This window comes from Serinus canaria, chromosome 3 (assembly GCF_022539315.1).
Source record: "Serinus canaria isolate serCan28SL12 chromosome 3, serCan2020, whole genome shotgun sequence".
Lineage (NCBI taxonomy): Eukaryota > Metazoa > Chordata > Aves > Passeriformes > Fringillidae > Serinus > Serinus canaria.
Window position 1 is genome coordinate 54,538,460 of NC_066316.1, and position 22,172 is coordinate 54,560,631.

The window sequence follows — 22,172 nt, forward strand, 5'->3', positions numbered from 1 at the left end:
AAAGTCCTGAAAGTGGGGGGACAGAAAACATAATTATCCATGCAGCAGAGACAATACTTATTGAATACAGTTTCTAAAGCTTTTTGCCAGACTTCTGCTATGAAAATTATTGTTCAGAAGGGAGGCTGTAAACCTGTTTTGAAGATCAGTATGTTTCAAAAAGGACTATTGTACTTCAGATAATTGTTTTAACCTTTCTCATATGATTTATAAGGTCTTCCAACACTTGTGGTACCAACATTTGTTTGTGACTTTTATTGCTCTCAGAGCAGTCATTCATTCAAAGGACAGACCTAGTCTTTGGTCTCTGCAAAGCCATATTTTCAGGGGACTAAATGACCACTTTTTCCTCTCCATTCCTCAGAGCTTCTCTTCCCTGGGGCTTCACTTTGCATCCCAGGCTCAACACAACCAATGAGTCAACTCTTTACAGAAGCAAGAGTAACATACAATCTAAGGAAGCATTATGCATAATGTAGTAATTCATTAAAGCAAAAAGCTTCTGATGAATGTGCAGGAAATATTTCAATGCTGCTCATCAAAGAAAGGAATGACAGGTATATAGTTCTCTGTCATGGTGATAAAAAAATCTGTAATTTCCCAAGCAAATAGTTGAGTGTGATTTATCATTTCATTTTCAAGCTGTGCTTTATAATAGCGGTACTTTGCCAGCACCAACAGCCCTTGCTGTCAGGGCAGGGGCCACAGAGGTGTGAGCTTGCTCCTCAGACTGCTCAGAAGCACGTGAGCAAAGCTGGCCGCATGTAGGGTACAAACCACAAAATCTAAAAAGCTTTGGAAGAACTAGCTCAGCCTGTCTGTTAAGAAATATAGCTAGGGTTGGACTAGGGAGTGAAACCTACACCTGTACACAGCCCCAGGAAGCAAAGTGAAATCCTGTGGGGCAGAGAGGGGAGCTGAACTGAGATGCCCCACAGCCTGCGGCTCACCCAGGTGGGGGATGAAGCCCCGGTGTTTTCACCCAACTGGTTTGATCAGACCTGCTCTGAATATGCCGATTATTTCAGGATCCCCACGTGCCACAGAGGAGTGAACAAAGTTAGCACCTGAACCCAGAAGAGCCCTTGGTCCAAAAAAAGTAATTTCTCTTTAGACCTGAACCTGGACCAAGGGCCTGGGCAGATGTGTGACAAAACAGCTGGGGTAATAGTTCAAAAATTGTGTTTTATGATAGTATTGCTTTTCCTCCTACCCCTGCTCTATTTCTTAGAGAAGACCCTCAGCCTTTGCAAGGGAGTACATGGAATTATTTTCGGATTCTCCTCAGGTGCTCCAATGGACAGTCAGAGGTGGGGCTATTAGCAGCTGCAGGATGGTTGTTTGGACTTTGAACCCAAAGATATCCTTAAATCCCCTTAATATAACAGCATTTAGGCACATTCTTCTCACAGAATTTAACAGAATTACTCTCACCCCTAATCATAAAGAATTTCAGGATCAGTCTTAGTCTTGTGTGAGCTGGGCTGTGACAGAGCAAGGCTTTGAAAGTTGTTTTCTGAAACTGTGTTGGGCTGTCTTAACCACAAGACCACAGGTGTTTTGAGAGACTGCTCATTAATGTTTGCAGCACGTTTGAAGATCTGAAGATTTGAGATTTCTACAGAAGATACTACAGTAATAGCTGGCTTTCTAGCTTTCTAGAGAAACTGGTGCTTAAGTTACTGGGGATTTTCATTCCTGATTAGGTGGATTTCTACAACAACCTGTTGTGATACTGCTGCCAATTCTACTTAAAAGCTTTAAATACATGACAATTAATGAAAAAATTAAAAATCAAACATTTCTCTTTGATTTTAGGTATTATTTTTAAAGCTAAACAGATATTCAAATGAATTGTTTGAATTCCTATTACTTTTTTTGCCTTCAAAAAAAAAAAACTTCCATTTGCAATAAAATCTCTAGCAGGTAGAGTTAATGTACCTTTCTTACATTTCAGAGTCTGCACATAAATTTAGGCTATTAAGAAAAATGGGTGAATTAAAATACTTGTATATCTAACTTCCTTTGAAAAGGAGGAGCAAGAAGACTGCAAAAGTGAGCAAAAAATTTTCTTGTCAAGGTCACATAGCTTTTTAAAATAAATGTTTCTAGCTTGTGGCTCTACTGTTGCATGTTCATATTTAGCCAGCCTCACCTTAAATCTCTTTGGCTGTTGTTTTCTCATGTCTGAAGACTTTAATAAAAGGGGAAAGAGTTGATGTGATTTAGGCACAGGTTTATTGAATTAAGGTCTTGAAATACAAATATACAATATTCCTACATGCTTCATGTAAGAATAACTCCTGTTTTCCTTCCATAAATTTGTCTCTCTTAGTCCTTATTTTGAGCAAGTTTCCAGGCAAATATGGCCCAGGCTGTGTGGAAAGTACCACTGATATATGAGAGGTGGTCTTCTGTGCCTTGACCCACAGGTACCTCTTAGCAGCAGCAGGTTTCCACCATCTGTCTGTGGCTTCAGCGGTGGTGGGGACATCCCATCTGCTCCAGCACCCCTTTTGCTCCTGTACCTGCTGCCCATTGCACCCTCATTCCTCACACTTCCCCAGCCCAAAGCAGGTGAGGTGGTGCTTGAAGGGAGCTGCATGGTACCTCAGCCTCCTCCTGGGGTCCTGAGCCAGGAACTCAGCTGTGCACATCTGCTACATCTGCACTGCGCCACATCTCGCTCCCTCCACCCTCCAGGCACCAGGCAGGACTGGGTCCCACTCTGCTTCTGTGTGCCTGTGATAAATGACTGCTGGACAAACATCCACAGCTGGTGGGGCAGACGCTGCTCCAGGTAATTTTGCAAAGTGGTTTCCCTGCTCTAGTAGCAAAAATGTCTCCTTGCTAGTGCTAAACTCCCAGAAGTTGTTTTCCATTTGGAAACATAAATCTTCCGCAGCCGATCAAACTCACTGATGAAGTATGTTCAAGACAAATCTTTCCTCTTGTCTGCCTTTTGGGCAGGGAAGTTAAGACCTGATAAAATAATTTCTCTCTTTCTCTATACAAAAATACTCTCATTGGATGTTAAGCTTCACTTTACCTGTTGATATTCGTAAATTTTGTAATTTTCCACAAATCGCTTTTGTGCTTTGTTTACCTGAGAGTCAGTTTCATATCCAGGTAAAGGGACATAAGGTAGACCAAAATAAATTTATAACCTAATTTCTAATAATTAGGAAATACATTTTTAATACATTTATATTTTGCACAACAGGTGCAACAGGAACTTTATTATGGGGAAAAATAATAAATCTGATAGATCCATTATAAATACAGCCATATGTGTGGGTCTTCCTAACCTAACTTTGGTTACTGATAAACCAGGCATGACCTTGTATTCGAATCACCACTGGGCAGATCTATTTCTCTCATCAGACTACACCAAGATCTCCCACACTCTCATGCATAGGAGAGATACATCATTAACAGTACTGGTATCAAAGTGAGAAAGAGAATGTTGATTCTTATGCAACAACAGTTTCCCACTAGTATGAGTTTTTTTAATTACATGCTGATAGAACCAAACCCAGTTCTGAACTTGACTCACTCTGACTCAGTTACCTGTTGCAATTTCCAAAAGAACTTTAATACTCACTGACCTTACTGGGAAGTTCTCAGTACCAGTTACATAGGGTAAAAAAATTTTCTTGTTGTGCAAAAAGTCCTACTGACTTCTGTGGCCTGTGTGTGTGATTAAGGTAATGCTTGAAAAGGTAAATACTAATTTTTTTTTTCTTTTTTGGTAGTGACAGTATTTGAGGTGGTCCCTGAAGCATTATGACTAATAAAAGGTTAGGGATGAGCACCTAACTGCTCATCAGTGGATTGTCAATAGAGGCAAACAGTGGATTTTTTTACCCATATACTGTTTTTTGTTCTGCACACTTTAAATTTGTCAATTTTCACAGCTTTCAGCTATGAATATGAAACAAATAAATCTTGAGCCTTTCATGAGCAATATAATTAAAATGTAATGTAAGTAAAACTTGCTTAGACAGTGCTTTGTGGAACATAAACATCCCTTCCACTCAAAAACACAAACTGGAATAGGCTGACGCCCCTAAAAAATTGATCCAGTAAGAATAATTTTTTTTTGTTCAGGGGCACCTTCTTGTGGCCCTGAACAAACCCCACAGTTTTGAACTTGGTATGTGACTTTTGGCTAAGCAGTTGTTTATTCATCCCCCTAGAAATGAGCAGAAGCAGTTATCTCTCTTAGAGAAAGGAGATGCTGTCCCTGCAAACCTGCACATTGCCAAGGGATGTGAGGCATAGCTCTGGTGGGTGGCAGTAAGTCTGGCAACAGACAGACTGTGATGCAGCAGCCAGGGAACAAAAGCAGCAATGTGATGTGAAGAGATAACCTGGTTCAAACTCTCAACTGTTCAAGGGATTTTGGTGTGTTCTCTCTGTATCAGCAGGTGTTTGTGCTAGATTATCTATTGCCTCTCACCCTCATGCTAGTTAAAAACTTGAACTCATCCTTGTTGTCCACTTTGGTTACTTTGTCAAGCATATGACCATCGATATGTCAAAAAAACACCAGGTCCAGGTGGGTAAACTGATAGGTCACAGATTTGGAATGAAAAATTAAGGCCTAAGAGGCAAGGTCAACCAGACTGTGTTTAGAAAAAAATTATAAATGCACTGTTAAGCTAGAGTACTGCCAATACAGCTAATGAAATGATGCTAAGCTTTTTCAATTATCCAAATACTCTTTTTTTTTTTTTTTCTTGAAAGGGTAATTTATTCCTATGGACTTTCTGTTACAGAGAGTCATCTGCCCTCCTCTTGCTGATCAGCTGCCACGAGAGAAAGCTGAAGATGACAAACACTGTGTAGCTTCTTCTGCCATTTTGACAGGATGTGGCTGTGGGTTTAGACAAAAGACTCTTTTGTCTTTGCTCTGGGGTGGTGGGAGGGTGCATATTGCTGTGCCTTAGATTGTGAAACCAAGATCATGGTCCATACTAAGCTCTGCGTTGTCAGGCAAATTGGCCGGAGAGCCCTTTGAAAACCTGGTGTGCAAGAGGAAATACAAAGGAAGAAAACAAAGCAGGGAATCAGCAAACAATTGGTCTGAATCATCTTTTCAAATCAATTTACTTTTACCACTGGAAAATGGTAATAAAAGAAAACCCATGCACTTCTGGAGCGCTGGCAGACAGGTCCTTGGCAGAGCAATGAATTCCATGAAAGGCTGCAAGCACAGAAAAGGAATGGACATCTTTCCTAATAGTTGATACTGGCTAAAAACTCATAAACTAACCTACAGAGCATCTGAAGGCATTCAGAGGAGAAGTGTCATTTTTTAAAATGCCATTGCTAGAAAATGGACAGAATTGCCTGGTTTTTAAAAAATGATTATTTCTTTTGGCAATGAGTATTCTTTCTAAATAAAAACCTTATTCTATAGACAGAACTTCTAATTGCATCATGCCAGTGGACTACTAGGTAATCTCATCTCAAATAAAGATCAGATTGTGGTGATGTAATCATGAGAAAGATCAACTCAAAGGCAGCTGCAATGTGGGCTTGCAAAGAGAGTAGCACAGGTAAGCAATGTGGCTAAGATCCTTTTGAGAAACAGGAGACATGCTGCCTTCCCCTGTCAGCCCCTTTTCATTTGTCCAGAGGAGGCTGTAAAGCAGTTGGTGTTGGGGTATATCATGTAGTAAAAGAACAGAAAATCACTGCAATGTTGTCCTGCTTTAAAAAATAAATTAATAGATTTGTCACTTTGAAAATGACCAAAAATACTAAGTATTAATAATGGATTTGTTGGATTGGCAATCTGCTAGCAAACGACCATCTCTGAGTGCCTTCCTCACAAAGTATGGTGCTCATCTGACTCACATCAGGCAGAGGGACTGGCCCAAGACCTGTGACGGAGAAGGATGACAGCAGGTGAGTGTTCCAAACACCAAAGGCGAGAGACATTTGCTATCCTGCCTGCAATCTAGGGAAGCATCTGTGTAGTTAAAACAAGTGCTGGTACATTAACCCACGTGAAACCATTAGCAGGGTCCATCTGTTTATTCAGGCCTCTGGGAGGGGGAGAGCTGCTGTTTTACCTTTTTTTAAGCATGAATGGCAACATGATTCAATAGGGAATCAGGGAACTTTTGGTTGTTGCACCAATATTAAAGCTTTGAGGAACCGCATTTTAATCTTTCAGATAGGCAGAGAGGTTAACTGACAGCCATTCTATTTCACAGACTAGAAAGCAAACACAGCAATCAGCTAGAAAGAGTTAACCTTATTATAAAGAACTAAAAAAATACCTTCAATCACTATGTAACAAAAAAATTGAACAAATTATACTTTTTAGGTATACATGCACACGCCCTTTCTTTTTAAGTACTGGTTCCCCAAACTAGAACTAGAACTAAAACTCCTCCTGATTCCAAGAGGGGTCTGGAGCAGTGTGTGCCAGAAGGCAGCTGCTTGTGCCGCGGTGGGAAAGCTGGGCACTGCACAGCTGGGTGCTGCACAGCCCTGCACGGGACTGACAACCCCTGTCGCAAAGAGCTTACATTTCAACTGCATGTCTGGGGATAACAGATGGGTCGAGATGGGAGACGATGAAAACAGTGGGATACTGGACAGTCTCAAATCCCAGCTGCTTGCCCACTCTGTAATATTGCCAAGTTAAAATTTCACAGTCTTATTGTCACAGCAGAGTTTACGCTGTTTCTTCCTTATTGAGGAAGAGGAGCAGTGGGACATTTGTGCATGCTACAAAAGGGCTTCAGGCTGCAATTTGCTGTTGAACCAGATAGTATTGTGATAGACACGAAAAAACCTCCAGTTTTCTTCATGTTTCTTTTTTCTTGGCGGCATGGAAAGGTGTTTGCAAGGCCGAGTTATGTGCTCAGTGCTAGGGAATGGCCAAAGCCGGTATGCTGGGCACACAGTTCTGGTGGTCAGCCCTTTAACCTCTCAGAAGAGAGGGCTTCCATGGGCTTCCGACATTCAGTAAGGGCTTCCATGGGCTTCGGGAGGGAGTCAGGACACATTTCCCTCCAGGAACGCGAGTCTGAGGTGTAGCTGATGGCTTAATGAAGCCCCCAAGAGAAGTCAGCAAGGTAAAAGTAAACTCTTCTGGCGAAACAGCCTCCACACCCAAGGACGCTTTTAGACGAGGGTTTCAGAAACAAAAACCCCAAATGCCAGTATGGGGACAAGCGCGGTTCAAGGCACTCTGCAGTCGCTGCTAAAATTGCCCCAAGGCTGTGACTCACACTGAGCCACCACCGAAGCAGGGCGCAGCGCCTGGCCGCCGCTCCACCCCATGGCCCGCCCGCCGCTCCCGCGGAAGGATGCCGGGCGACTCCCGAATCGCCGTCTCCAGGGACCTGTCGGAGCGGGAACCCCAGAAAGTTTTTTCTCGGCGCTTTCCCAAGCACGAGGCCCGGGCGGGACGCGGCACCTGGGGGCGGAGCGGCAGCGGGGCGGGCCCGGCCGCGGCCGGCGGGAGGAGCCGGGCCGGGGAGGGGGCGGCCCGGAGCGGCGCTGCCGGGATGGGAGCGTGAGAGGGGGCGAGTCCGCGGCCGGAGGAGCTGCGGTCTGAGCGGGGGCTGGTGCCGGCGGCCTCGGACCCGCCATGGAGCCGGTGACCAAGTGGAGCCCGAAGCAAGTGGTGGACTGGACTAAGGGTAAGAGGGAGCCGGCCCTGCGGTCTGGGCGCCGGGGGAACTTTCCGGCGGCGCGCTGGGGGTGCCCCGCTGCCGCCGCGGCTTCTCTGCCCGGCGGGGCGGCTGCAGGGGGAGCGCGGCCTTTGCCAGCGCCGGCCCCGGCCCCGGCCGAGCCCCGGGACTCCTGGCGTGGTGCTCGGGAGCTGGCGGCTTCCCGCTCCCTCCTGCCGGCGCTCCTCCGCGCCTGCTGGCGCCTGCTTCGCCTTGCGGGATATTCGGTGTTGTTTTGGTTTTTTCTTTTTCTGACACTGGGAAAGAGAAAGTTTTGCAGCGAGACTGGCTAACTGCAGGTCCATGTGTGTGTATATATATATATATATATATATATATATATATGATCTGCAGTGGGGTCTCTACCCATGGCTCGGTCCCCTTCTCCCTGTGTTCGTCCTGGCCAGCCTGCTTGCATGGAGAGGGGGGTTAGCACGCTCCTTCAGGCAGGTAGGGTCGCGAAATCAGAGTAGCTGAGGTCGGAAAAGTCCTGCGAAAGTTAACTTTCAGCTTCTTAAGCGAAATCCATCCACAGTTCGAAAAAACTTTAGGTTTGGAAGTTAAGCAAGGAGTTTTTAAACTAGCTCGACTAAGTAAGAACTCTTTATCCTCTTCAGCGGTGATGGGAGTGAAGCGCTGGGCTGCCGCTCGGAGAGGTGAATAGCGGCCCCTTCGTCCGCATGTCTGTCCGTCCATCCCTCCCACCCCTCATCTCTCGGGTGTGCGCTTGTGTCTCTCCCTCTCCCGCTCGCAAAAACGTCCTCCTCTGCTTCGACATTTCTCGGCAGTGCTGACATAGCAGCGAAAGCCTCGGCGGGACCGCGGTGTGCAGCCCGTCTACCCCTGCGCCCAGCCCGGGGGGCTCCGGTGGGGCGGGATGGCTGTGGGCGCCCCGCTCCTGCCCGGGCATTTCGGCAGCGCTGGGTGTTACCGGGGCTTCCTCCGAGGGCAGCTTCAGCCTCGTGCTGTCATACTGTGTGTGCTTGGACCCTGCGAGCGCTTTCCGAATGCCGACCGGGGTGTCGCAGTTCCCGCTCTACAGGGAATGAATCAAAAGGGAAGTGGAGCTATGAGTTAAGTGAGGGATTTATGGCTTCTGGAGTGCACGTCTTTTTTTTTTTTTTTTTAGTGCGGCATTAGGTTTTAGTGTGATCCTCTTTGGTTACATAAAGTATTTTCTCAGGCTTAGCTGGAGTTTAATTTGATGAGAAGTTGGGAATGCCGTGAGGGGTGAAAGTTTGCCCGCGCTGGGAGCGGCGCTGGCTGGCTCGCAGCAGCCATTGCTCTCTGCCGTGCCTCGCTGGGACCGGCGCGCTGCTCGCACTGCGTGCCTGCGGTCAGCGCTTGGCTGCGGCGCCGCTCCCAACTCCGGCGAGTTTGGAAAGCAGACTCGTGTTCTCAGACGGCCAGAGATGGATACTCCCAGGCCTCCTGAGCGTGAACATGTGCCTGAAGGGGCCGGTGCCAGTGAGGGACTGTCCAAGCAGCCTTTGTGAGGAGAGGATTCCACACAAACGTGCTGTGAAGTTATGCGTTAACATATAAATAACTTCCCCAGAAAGATATTTCTTTTTTTTTTTTAATGCTTGGAATTGGTTTAAACAGGAGTGCATTGTTCCAATGAAATAAGCCTTTTGCTTTGGCATGTGGGATATTTATATAAAACTTCTCCCTCATTGTGTTTTTTCTCTTGAGTGCTGAAAGTTTGTTGCCTTGCCAGATTAAAGAGTAAACCTGCTAATCATTTTAAAAGCCTTTATTATTCTTAAGCATGCTTGGCTTCCTTTCTTGCATAATTTATTTCACTTGCAGGTTCCTTGAACAGGTAACTCTTCAGCTGGACCCTCAATTAGTGTTATGCAGAATGATTTGAGGGCTGGCTGTAGTTGGGAGGTGGATCTTCTGACTAATGCAAACACGTGTACTTTGAAATGTAAAGGAATAAATTAAAGACTGCTGGTGACTTTTGTTTGTGCTGTTGTTTTTCAGTTTCTAGGTAAGCGTTGGACTTGTTTAGTACACAGAGTCATTTTATGTCACTCCCTGCATGACAAGACTGTAATAAAGAAATGACATGTGGAAAATTTTTCTTTATGGTTATACTTTCATCTCTGAGCATGAAAATAGAGGCTTTAATAGCTAGCTAACAGCCTTGTTAGCACCATGTCTCATAGTTTATTTTCAACCTGAAGTAGTTATTTACTGTGTAGTTCACAACCACTGGGTTTCATTTTTGACCAAGACCAATTTAATTTAACCTTATGAATATTTCATTTAATTTCTCAAGGTTAGTTTTATGAACAAGTGTTTTGAGGGGAGCTTAAGCTCTTTGTTGTCTTGCACGTGCCTACTGTGAGAAGTGATGCCATGATCTTAACTGAACTGGTTGAACTCTGGGCAAAATTATTTGGCTGGTGATGTCTGCTGCCAGTAGTTAGTGCTGTGGTGCCGTGGAGATGTATTTTAGGAGCATGGCGTAGAAAACTGCTGGGAGATGCCAACTCTCAGTGGGGAGATTGGTTTTGCAGATAATGATTCTTACTTATCATACAATGATAAAAAATATCTTGGCAAAATGTAGGGAATGGTGGAAATAAGTGGTCTAACTCAGTCCATATTAATGTTCAATGTGTAACTGAGCGCCTTCTTGCCCCGCCCCCCATCAAACTTTGATAAATTAAATATTTTTTAATAACTTTTCCAGACCAAAAGGAATCATGGGAACTTACCCTTTTCCATGAAACAAACCCCTAAAAAGCAAAATCCCAAAGTAGGCTGTATGACCACTGCTGGACAGCTTATTTGCTCCTGGTTAGCTTACTTTTTTTTTGTTGTTGTTGTTGTTGCTTTTAAGTAACTTTTTTAACAAGGTAACTCTTGTTCTGAAGAGTTTTGCTCTGGGATTTTGAGATGTTCAGTCCTTGGAAAATACTGTAAGAAGCATTTATCTAGCATTTAAAATGGAACCTCTCAAGAAGTAGTAAGCTAAACATAAATATTTTTAGATATTTGTAGTCAGGTTTTAAATAAAAAGGTCTCTGTTCATTGTTACCAACAACAGCTGATACAAAACACAGTTGCTTGTCTTCTCTTGCTAATTCAGACTAGAATGCTGCTATTTTTTGTGAACAAGGGTGTTTTTTCTGGCACAGGGTGCTGTACTGGCAATAGCAGGCTATGCAGCTAATAAGAGCTGGTCTAGTTAAACTGAAACTGCAGAGGAAGACTTGTGCTTTCATTGCCAACAATTTTCTGTGTACATGAAGCACTTTTCAAGCAAGGATGTGCTTGAAAACATCCTTTTTAACTACATCAATGTTTGAAAACAAACTGATTTTTTCCTATAAGCACCACCTCAATTCCTGTCTGAAGGAAGTGATGGTGTAGTTAAGGGTTTCTCTTATAGCACAATGGATTAAGATAGTATTTGGGGGCTATATTCAGCCATGGAAAGATATGTATTTTCCTAGGATACTGTGTTGATTTACTTTTGCCTGGGCTGGTGTGGAGTTTGTGCTCTTTGGACAATATTGTCTGTACTGTTTCCTAACTCTGCTGAGAAGATGTGTTTGGGGGTTTGTTTCTCTGGGTTGTTTGGAGTTGATCCTTGTGGTACAGACTAATATCTGGATAGTGTTGTAGTTGAGCTGTGATCTTGCTTTTGTGCAGTGTAAGAATCCTAGGGGCTGAAAGTACTCACCTGTATATCACAACACTCTCTCATGTGCCTGAATGTCATGAGAGTCCCTCAAGAGATATTCCTAGAGTTATTCAGCTTCTTGCAGGGCAGGCAAGTGGCCATAGAAGTTGCAGCACATTTGCAGTACACTGTATAAGAGTGACTCAGTTTTACTGGCATAATGGCAATTGATGGTATGGTGAAACTTTTTCTGGTCTCTGAAGTCCCTGGCTACTGGAAACCCCTCAGCTAAGGTCATTCCTCAAAAGATGTGAGGAGGAGGAAAGCAGCATTTGTCGTAGAGCTCCTGTGTGAGAAATGTCACTGTTGTCTTAGAGACATTGCTGTGCCTCCTCTTTGTTTGCTGTAGCCTGATCTGTCTCTTCCCCCTTTCCACAGGCTTCACATGCTTGTGTGAGTTGTGACTTCAAGCAAAATTTTACACGGTAAAGACAAGTTTGACATGCTTGTGGTTAGAAGCCTCTGTTGTTGTGAGGCTCCATTACAGTCTGGCCTTTGTCACTGGAGCTGTAGGCTCGGCTGGCTGGGGATCATGCATCTGCTTCGGGCTCATTATTGCACTCCAGGTTCAGTTATTCCCTTTCTCAGTAGTTCATGAGAAACTACTCATATGTAGTTATTCCTGCATATGTCATGAAATACTCAGATTTCCATTCCTGGTAAAGCTGTTGGGCAGCTACATTTATAGGTATGTCTGGGAGAAATATGCTCATTTATTAATAGTTAGCAATTAATCGTCAGGGCCTGGTGTTCTTTTTTTAGAGCTATCTTGCTTACCCAGGGAGATTTCAACAAGGTCAGTCATGTTAACTGCGTGTGCTGGGAGCTGCAAACCAGAGCTGGATTTTAGAACATGTTATGGGTGATGCCTAGCATTGGAGTTATTTTTTAGCTTTTCTTTTTAGGCATTCTCAAGAAACCCCTAATATTTTGCTTTCAGTGAGGAATAGTGGGGAGAGCTGCCCTTGCCTGGGATACAGAACAATTTCTTTCCTCTTTTCTAACTTTTTCTTGGTTACTTAAAAAATACTCTGTGAGTATTTGTTAATTAGATCAGAATGGTATTGCATAACCACTCTTTGCACATCCAAGCTTGCCCATAATGTTTTACAAGCAAAAGGTGGAATATACTAAATACATCTATTTATATTTATTTGTGGGCTGAAACAAAGTAAAAACTAGCACAACAAGTTTGTACTACTGCAGTCTTAAAGTTATTCATGCATTGCTGCTAAGATGAGTGAATACATATGAAAATGTTAATCAAAGTTCACCCCAGTGTTCTTGTGTTTAGATCACGTTTTCATGGGTTTTTTCTGTGTTGCACTTTCTTGAGTTGCTTATGGGTTGTGATTTTTTTCCTCCTTGAACTTTTTGTATCCACAGTCAGCTCTGTTTATTTGTCATTAAATTGCTGTTCAAACTACTATAATCAACCATCAGAAAGTCTAAAAGTTGAATGCTGTCAGCATAATGTTTGGAAAAGCAATATTTTAAGAGCTAAAAATTACAGGAGGTATCAATGGAAAGTTGATTGTGACTTCATAGAATGTAGTGAAAGAAGGAGAAAAGCAGCCTGGGCCGTGGGATTGGCCACTGTGCAGGCTGCTTTTCTCCTTCCTTCTTTGAAACTTGAGGGTCAGGAAGTAATTAGTATCTGTTGTTAGACACTTCTATAGGAAAAGCTTCATTTTTGATGAAATATTGCTTGGGCTCCAAGTTTTCAGAACTCTTGTTATGTGTTCCTTCCTTGCACTTCTTGCCTGGAACCCTGTGTTTTCAGCGTGCAAAACTTCTTAAAGGAGAATCATGCCTCTCCTTGTTTTTACACTCATTAGCACATTGCAAGAGCCACGGGAAGACAAAGCACAGGGCACTGGATAAAAATGTATGTTGAAATTTGCCATGATGATTTGTTTTCTTTAGTAAAAGACCCCAATAAAAAGCTGTTTCTCAACATGTGCTACAGGATGAATTGCAGCTATGAGTGATGTGTGAATACAGCCCATTATCAAGTACTCAAAAGTATGAGGGGGTTTTTGAGTGGTGTTTGTTTGTTCTTTTTTGTTCCTTAAATCAAAATTTCTGTATTGCCTGGTTTGGAGCTCCTTTCTGGCGTGTCTAACAGATGATGGCTGGACAGGATTAAGGAATTGCAGAAGAGGTGGTAAGACTGCTCAGTTTTTGGTTTGCTCCATCGTTTTAGGACCGGATTTTCACTGATGCTTCACACAGAAGGCATATTATAAGTCTAAACAGTGCCTCTGGGAATTAAGTGAAAGATGTTGATTTCTGTATATTTTCCATAGAAGTGATGATATTGTTCGGAATTTGCACCTTGTCTTTGCCTAATGGTATCACACAGCCAAGCCTTGCCTTCCAAGAGGAATGGTCTATCTGCAGTGTTTCTCCTTGCTCTGTCCTCCCCACACCCCAAATAAATCCTGTCAAAAGGAGGGGGTAGTGAGGTACTGATATGGCAAGGCACATTTGAGGAGAGGAATGGAAGGGTGGATGGAGTTAATTGAACTGGGGTCTCTGTAGCAACCTCTCACACATTTATGGGAGTTCTTCAGGCCTCAGCTGCCTGTGGTGATGGGGTAGCTTAAGATTTTAGTGAGTTTCTACACAGGGCTGTTGTAAAATAAAGGAGATTCAAATAAAATTGCTGTTTGACTGTGGGTCTCTGGCTGATGTTAGACTTGTGTCATTTGGGCTCTCATTACCAGAGTGGGATTACTTTGGAGTCCATCATTCAGGTCCCTGGGCCATGCTTCCTTTGCATGAGGAAATTGCCTGTGGGTTTCCATATGCCTGCCTCCATCTTTTCAGAGTACAAGCAATGACATTTCACAGCTTGTAGGATCTGCAGGAGGTGCACTGAATCAGCCTGATCTGTTTTGCTGGCTTTAAACATTCATTACCTATTAAAATAGATATTTATGGTATTGTGAAATGTAGCTAATTTTCATCAAGCATCACACATGCTGCACAAAACCAAGCATCTGGGTTTGATTTGGTGAGATCAAATCACTGACCTCTGTAACTCTGGTCTACAGTCTTGTGTTCAGCACCTGACTGAATTCTGTTATAATATTCTATCAGTTCTGTGTTAATTTTTAATATGTGCTTCTCTATACAACCTTTTGAATGAAGAATGTTCTTTGTCACTGTAATGACAAAATATATTTTTGGACTGTTCCTTAGACTAGTAGTTAGGTGTAGGTAAGCAAAGTGTGTGGTGTGTTGTTGCAATCAAAGCTTTGTGGCATAAATGTGATCTTATCTTGCTCCTTCATCAAAGGAAAGAACTTAATTTGTGCTCATCAAGGGCTAAGGCTTCTGCTAAGCAAGTGTTGGTACATGCTTCTGGGCTAATCATCCTGATGTCTCTGTCTTGGGTGTGCAAAATGAATGCTGCTTAGGTTGCCTTCCTTTTATCCTTGTGTTTATTTATCTCATAGTCTTGTTGTAGTGAAATGGAGTTGGCTGGGTGAATGCTTTATTAAAAGCTCTGCAATAAGCCCATTTTATCATTAAATAAAGGAGGCCTTACATGTGCTTTTCAAGCCAGAAGAGAAGGACTCAAAGTTTTGCAGGAGGCAGAAGGCTGTACCTGAGCAGGTATCTTAGCACTGCACTGCTGACTGTGTGTGCTTGGTCATACAGCTGGGGAGGGAGAAAGGATCAAAAAGGGATGAGGACTTATTTTTCCCCTCCTCACCCCCCCAGTAGGACTTGTCCTATGCAGAGGGCTCTAAGAACAAGTTCAGACATGCCTGAGGAATGTGGCCTGAAAAACATGCAGTGGATGGGGATGTGCCCAGAGAGTATTGCAGAGGAAAAGTGGGAACCTACTGAAATACAGATACCTCCTCTGATGTGAAACCTTTTTTTTACCTCCTTCCCTGTCTTGTTCTAGTCACTGCTTCACTGCATCCTGGGCAAGGTGTTGGATTCTGTTTGTATTCTCTCAATTTCACCAAACAGATTATGAAAGTATTGTGGCAAAAGTTACACTTAATAAGTGTTGACATTCCTAAGGTGAGCTGTAATGGAAACTTTGGAAGAAAGAGGAGACAAAAGATAGATATGCTATAAATTCTGTATGTTTGTAGTCTTTTTCTTCCAAACTTGTAGTATGTCTTGTGGTATTTGGACTTTGTTTTTACTAGAGGGTGTAATGTTATACCTCTTGTGAAATATAATCCCTGTGTCAATATAAAAACATTGTAGTTGTTTCCTTGTATTTCAAAATAGTTCATCTTTTCTCTTAGCAATACCTACTTCATGCCATTTCAGACAATAACATTGGATTAAATAAATCTGTGTGATTGAAACAAGGACTTGGAAATCAAACCTGCCAATAACATTTCTATATCTTGCTGGTTTTGGTTTTGTCTCTTTAGAAGGAACTTATACACCATTAGGCATCACTGCACTAAAAAAGAAAAAAAAGGTAAGAACATATTTTGCCCTCAGTTATGATTATGATTTAAAGATAATCTTGGAGGAACATGTAATATTGGTGTTTGGCTGAGGATGAGTTTCATTGCTTAATTGTGAGGGTAAGTGTGGGTTTGATGCAGCAGTGCCAAGGCTGGAGCATTCAAATGGGCTGAGGTGGGTGCTGTCCTTCCATAGCAGGTACTCTCTGCCAGTGGGTGCTCTGAGGGGTGAGGGGATCTGTTTTTATGGTTGCTATTATGACAGTTTCATGCTAATTTAATATTTGGGACTAGGGTACACCTAGGCTTTGGGACTAGGTGTACCAGAGTGATGCTGGCTGCTAGGATTCTGGCCAATTGTACTTTTATTCAGATTTTAAAACATCAAGAGAAGATGACAGCAGTAGAGCCTTGAGAAGCAAAGCCTCTGGGAGCTGATGAAGCGTTCTTTTGTTGCCTTATGCAATTCTTGTCTTAAATTAAAATTAACACATTGTTATCACGTGTCCCTGGTGTTACCCCTTTTCTTATTTTATTCTATTTCATACAATAACATTGGACAAATAAATCTATATGTGGTTGAAACAAGGACTTGGAAATCAAACTGCCAAGAACATTTTTATATCTTGCTGGTTTTGGTTTTATCTCCTCATAGCACGTCTTTTTAGACCACAGCATGGTGTGTAAGTTCCAAGCTAGTTAGCATCTTTGGTGTATAAAATCATCTCTTCAGACAAGACAATTAGATAATCCCATTGGATGTTGCCATGGCAGTAGCAGCAATATGTGCCATTTTTTATTGTAGTAAGATTATTGCTGCCTTCTCAAGGTGATGTATTTGGGGAGGAATTCTAGCTCTCAGTAGAGTCAGTCATGTGCTAGGCATGTCTGGAGACTTTTGCTGAGCTGCCTTTCATGGAAATGATAATTTCCAGGATGGTCAGGTTGCTGCAGAATACTGAATGGACTGTGTGGTTTCTAACACTTGTATAATTGAGCATAATGCATGTAAATTTTATTGTCCAATATCATCCTCAGTTTCCCAAGGATTAAGAGAGCCTTGAAATGATAGTTGGAAACTTAATTTCTTTTGTGGCTTTACTGAATTATATTTTGCTCTTTATTATTCTACCCTGTCATTGTGTGTTCTCAAAAATGTGTTAACTTTTGAAAACTAATTTTCAATTAAGATTTAAACTATTTTCATTCTGCACCTTATCCCTCTAGCAGCTTTACTAGTGCATGGGTCTTCGCTTGAGATACTTCTTACACCTAGGAATTATGCACTGTCTGGAAGTTGCACCAAAAAAAATTGTACTCTATAACAGATTTAAAAAGGAAAAAAGAAAAAAAAAAGGGCCAAACCCAATTTAGCTGTGAGAAAGAGGCAAATAGCCATCAATCAAATTGCCTGACTTCCTGACAAATACCTGATGGTGCTTAATACCAATGCAAATACCTGTGGCTTAAAAGTTTCAGGGACACTTGTCTGGAGCTTCTGCAGAGGGTCAGAAATACCTTGACACCATCCCACTAGGAGGGTAGAATATCTGCTCACACTCTTGCCTCTTCATCTTCACGAAAAATGAGGATCTCAGATGGACTGGCTGAGGTATTTGTAGGACTCTTCCCTGCCCTCTCCCGTTCTACTTTTTGTCTGGGAAGGTGGTAGGTCTCCTGATCAGTTTAATGATATTTTAGACTTGCCTATGATTCAGACAGAGTCCTCGGCTTTGCCACTGATGATCTTAAGACACCTTTTGCTTTGTTATGGTTGGGGCGTTGCACTTGAACTCTGAGGTCTCTGCTGTTTTAGGAAGTAGCATCATTGCTAGGGCTGAAAGATATGAAATAATGAAAATGGGTCAGGCAGCTAATTGCTTCAAGCAATTGCTTTAAAGTTATGGAGAAGCTCCAAGATGTGGTGTTCAACTGCTCAGTGGATACACCTTGTTTTTTGACCCAGTTGTGACATGCTTTGAAATGCCTGTTGTATTTGGTGCCTCAAGACAGTATGTCCTGGTTCATGGAAGGCTCTCTGAGGGCTGGGTAAAATAATGCAAGGAGTAACTTTTAAGAAGATAGAATTCCCAATGGAAATGTTGGTGAGCTTATTAAAAGGAAGTAACTTGTGCATCCAAGTAATGACAGCATCTCCTAGGAGAATCCAGTAGTGACTCCTGGGGATCTGTCCATGATGGAAAGGTGTATGCACCATCAGCTTCTTTCTATTAATGTCGTGTCATTCGGCTTGTAAATGTCATTCAGCTTGTCATTCATCAGCAGGTGCTGATGGCTGGTGATTCTCATGTGCCCGTTCTTACTCCTCCCTGGTGACTGTCAGACTGTAAGGTGCTAGGCATCCGTGTTTGGTAACTGAGTAGGAGGTTGTCATCCCAAAGCTTGGCTATCTGGCAAGTGCATCAGCTGTTGCCTTGCAGCAGGCTGCTCCCTGACTTGCTCATGGGTGGAACAGTAATCGCGGTGTTTGCAAGGGTGCACACACAAAGGAGAGGCAGATGTGAGTAATGGACCTTGCTGCAATCTGCCAAAACAGTTCCACATGGTGCTGCGAGGAGGCAGCCAAACCAGATTAAAGGGATCACCCCATTTCTTCTCGGGAGATAAGAGACAGGCAGTTTTGCAATGTTTCTTTTTGTTTCCACTGTGAGAACAGGCAACAGAGTGTTAATTGCCTGAGTTCAAGAAAAGGAGCTCTTGTGACTAATGAACTGCTTCTTCAGCCGCAAAAACCTTGCAACTTTCAAAAGGCAAGCTCTTAATTGTGTGGTGGCTGTAGGGCAGGAGGGGTTGTTGCTTTTTATTAGGCACATAAAGTTATCAGGAACACAAGGTTCATGTGCTAGACACACAAGTAATGTTGCTGCTTTTGGAAAATGAAATTACTTTGTGCTTGACCTGTTGAAGGATAGTATTTATTTTTAGGTCCAGCAAAGACCAATAATGAATATGAAATTTATTCTTGCTGCAAAGATGTTGACTTATTTTCCACATGGAAGGGTCATAACCTAATACAATACAGCTGACGAGGCATGGAAGCAGCCACCTTAGGAGGCGTGCTTTGGAGGGGACAGTGCTTTTGTGTTACCTGCAATTATCATGTAAATACTGTGATTAATATTAATATTGCGTGTGATTGAATTCTACTCCTACTTACTTTCATTTTATTCCTTTGGAAGTGTAATTCTCTATGCTTTTGTGAAGTTCTTTACAGCAATAAACCAGATGGGCGGAGGCTTGGTGATGAGATGTATGTATGGGCTGATGAAAGCCCAGCTCTGGATAGAATGGACTGAAGGTTGATTTTTTTCCTCCAGGTGGGATGGGTTGTCTGTTTTTCAAGTTGAGTTTTGCTTTGCCAGGAAGTTTTGCTGTGCAGTTATCTCGAAAGGCTTTCCTTGCTGGGGATTTTGGCAGGAAGGTGGGTGGGGGTCTGGCCTGTCCCCTCTATCCATATAAGCTCTCCAGGCCTGAGCAGTTTACTGTCTAGGACAGGGATTGAGGAGCTGCTTTTAGCTCTGGCTTGCAAGTAAATACATGCTTTTGGTTTCTGTGGCTCTCATTCCAGCATCTTTTCAGCAGGATTAGTGAGTGTGCATGAGACGGGTAACAGCAGCTGAAGTTTAGCGTCTGCAGACCAAGAGGTTGATGACAGTTTTATATCTCTTAGCACTGAAAACATTGGGCTAAAATAAATGTCTTTCATATTTCACATGAGTGGGATGGGATGTCTAGAGAGAGTAACTTTGGGATAAGAAGTCTTCTATGTTCCCATGTTTGTTATAGGCTTGTAATGTTCTCCTGTGGATTGCTTGCTTTTGAGATACTGCTACTTCTGTTGATTTGAAATAAACATTAAGGGGAAAATAATGCAAAGAAATTTTTTGTGCTTGCTGCAGTTGAAGCAGCATGGCTGTCTAAAGGTCTGTTAAATGGCTGCTCTGGGGTGAATATCTACAATGAAAACTTTCGGTAGTTATTTCTGATCAACTTAACTCTTTTTGCTGCACTTCCCATTATTCGTTGTATTTTCCTGTTAATGTGATCTTTCCTAGATGATATTATGACATGTTGGTCTTAATTTGGGTAACTTGTCACTTACTTGAAATAACTTACTTGTCTCCTGGCTTTTTACAATAATTTTCAGAGGCATTTGGACTTTTTCCCCTCCCAATTGTAAAGAAGATGCTTATAGATGTGACAAAAGCAAGCTTTTTTTTTTTTTTTTAATTTAATTGTTTTAGACCTTGTAGGGAGAGCCCTTATTCTTTTCCAGCTAATGGTAAGAAGAAGACAGGAGTGCTTGGTGGCTTCTGTGATGACAGCTTGCAAATAAGTTGTTCACAATTTTCTGCTTATGGGTCTCTATTACTGGTGCAGAGGGCACTGCTGGAGCTGGCACTGCTGGGTTTCCTGGAAGTTTTAGTAGAGGGAATGTGGGGAAGGTTTCACTCTCCGTAGCGGTCTCTGTTTGGGGATACGATGCCAAGTCTGCATAAACAGAAATTAATGTGTGAGACACTTTCTTTACTGTTCTATAACTTCTATATACCACTAATGCCTTTAATTCAGAAAATAAACCCTCCTCTTTCTGCCTCTGCTTCCCTTCTCTTCCCTTCCCCCACCATTCCCCACCTTGTGTAATGATTAACTCGGGTGTAAATAAGGTCACTACAGTGCCTGTAAGAGAAGAATAAAGAGTGATCAAACAAGCTTCCATAAATCACCATCTTAAAAGTCCATTTCCATAAAGCTGACAAATAGGGGCATTCTCAGAGGTTAAAGAGGTCCAACCTGGTTGCAGGTTCTGTCTTCCCTTGTGAAGTACTGCACCAAAGTATTACTTCTGAATATATGGTTGCAAGTACTTTGGGCTCAGTGAACAATTTCTTATGATTTGAAAGATTAAAAAATCAGTCGCTGAGTGGAGATTGCTACACAGCACTGAGTATGTGGCAGATTGACTTGTGGAAGTCTAATCTGAGGACTTTAAGAGGTTATTTGAACTCCTAAGGTAGCTTTGAAATGAGGCTCTGTGATACATGACTTACAGTATACATCCAGGAGAGAGGCTGCTAAGACAACTTGAAGTTGGTCAAAACAAACAAATAAGTGCATATAAATAGAAATTCTGATATTTCTAGATTGGATGTAATTATCTTTTTATTTCTGGGCAAACATCTACTTCCAAGTTTTTGCACCTTCCAGTTTCAAACAGCCCTTATATCCATTAGATGACATTTTTAAAAACCAATGTGAGTGTTAGGAATAAATGTCCTGGCTTCTTCTAAATCAGTATTTCAGGGACCAGAAAATCATTGAATATTTTACAATGGTCATGAAGTATAACCTAATTCTTCTTTCTACCCCATTCTTCAAGTGTAGTGTTAGTTGCAGAGCTATACAAAACACTCAGTTTCACATGAAACCTTGTGTTTACTGCTTCTCATTCCTTATGTTATTGATAGTGATTTGCAAAAAAATCTGAGCACTAAGAGGATGCTTGATATTCTTTAAGCTTAATGCTATTTGAAATGCAAGTGCAGCAGAAAGTAGAAGAAAAATAAGAAAATGTCTAGGTGACCCTCGAAGTAGAAATTGGGGAGGAGAGTATATTGTATTAAAAAAACAGGTGTAAAAATTATCACAACCATTGTTTTTAGGACAGCATTTTAATCTGTATGTTTCTAGCCTGTTTTCTGCCTGTTTATTGCAGCAGGGGGACAATAGATTATTTTTGGTGTTTCAAGTAATGTTACAGGTTCAGCATTAGGGCTTTATTGTGAAAGATTGTGTGCCATCTTCCACATAAATGTGCGCACACGTGTAGGGTGCTCCCAAATGGCTGAATTGTGTCAGGCATTGCAACTGCAAACCATTTATGGGATTTTCATCCCTTCTTGCATCTGTTTTGCAAATACAGAACTCAAAGCTTTAAGGGGAGATTGTCCATTTAATAATCTCGTGGAAGAGAGGCTGTTAAGTGTTTATGTACCACTTTCATAAATCTTATCCGATCCATTCAGCCTTATTTAAAATCCAATTTAGAAAATTCTTCCCCTTGGTTACTATACAGCAGTAGAGTGGCTGATATGAAGTTTGGCATAACTGAAATAGAGAATTGTTGTATTTAGGATGCAGCAGAAATATGGTGCTGACAAGGTGGATCAGCCATTAGAGTAGCAAATTTTCTCCATGAATGGCTTGAGGGTTTTAGGAGGTATCTGTCACTTTGTGTCTCTTTTAAGGGTTTCTGTTATCTACCAGTTCATGTTGTTTCAGCTATTCACTTTGTGTTGACTGACA

At 42.3% G+C, this 22,172-nt stretch overlaps 1 protein-coding gene across 1 annotated transcript in view; it reads left to right on the forward strand.

Annotated features, from left to right (window-relative positions):
- Positions 1–7,504: 7,504 nt before the first annotated feature.
- Positions 7,505–22,172, forward strand: part of CNKSR3 (CNKSR family member 3) — a 54,767-nt gene continuing 40,099 nt past the window's right edge. The window contains exon 1 of the mRNA XM_050972129.1: positions 7,505–7,667. Within this exon, the coding sequence (XP_050828086.1) occupies positions 7,616–7,667 (52 nt within the window). The 5' untranslated portion in view covers positions 7,505–7,615. The remainder of the gene's footprint in view (positions 7,668–22,172) is intronic.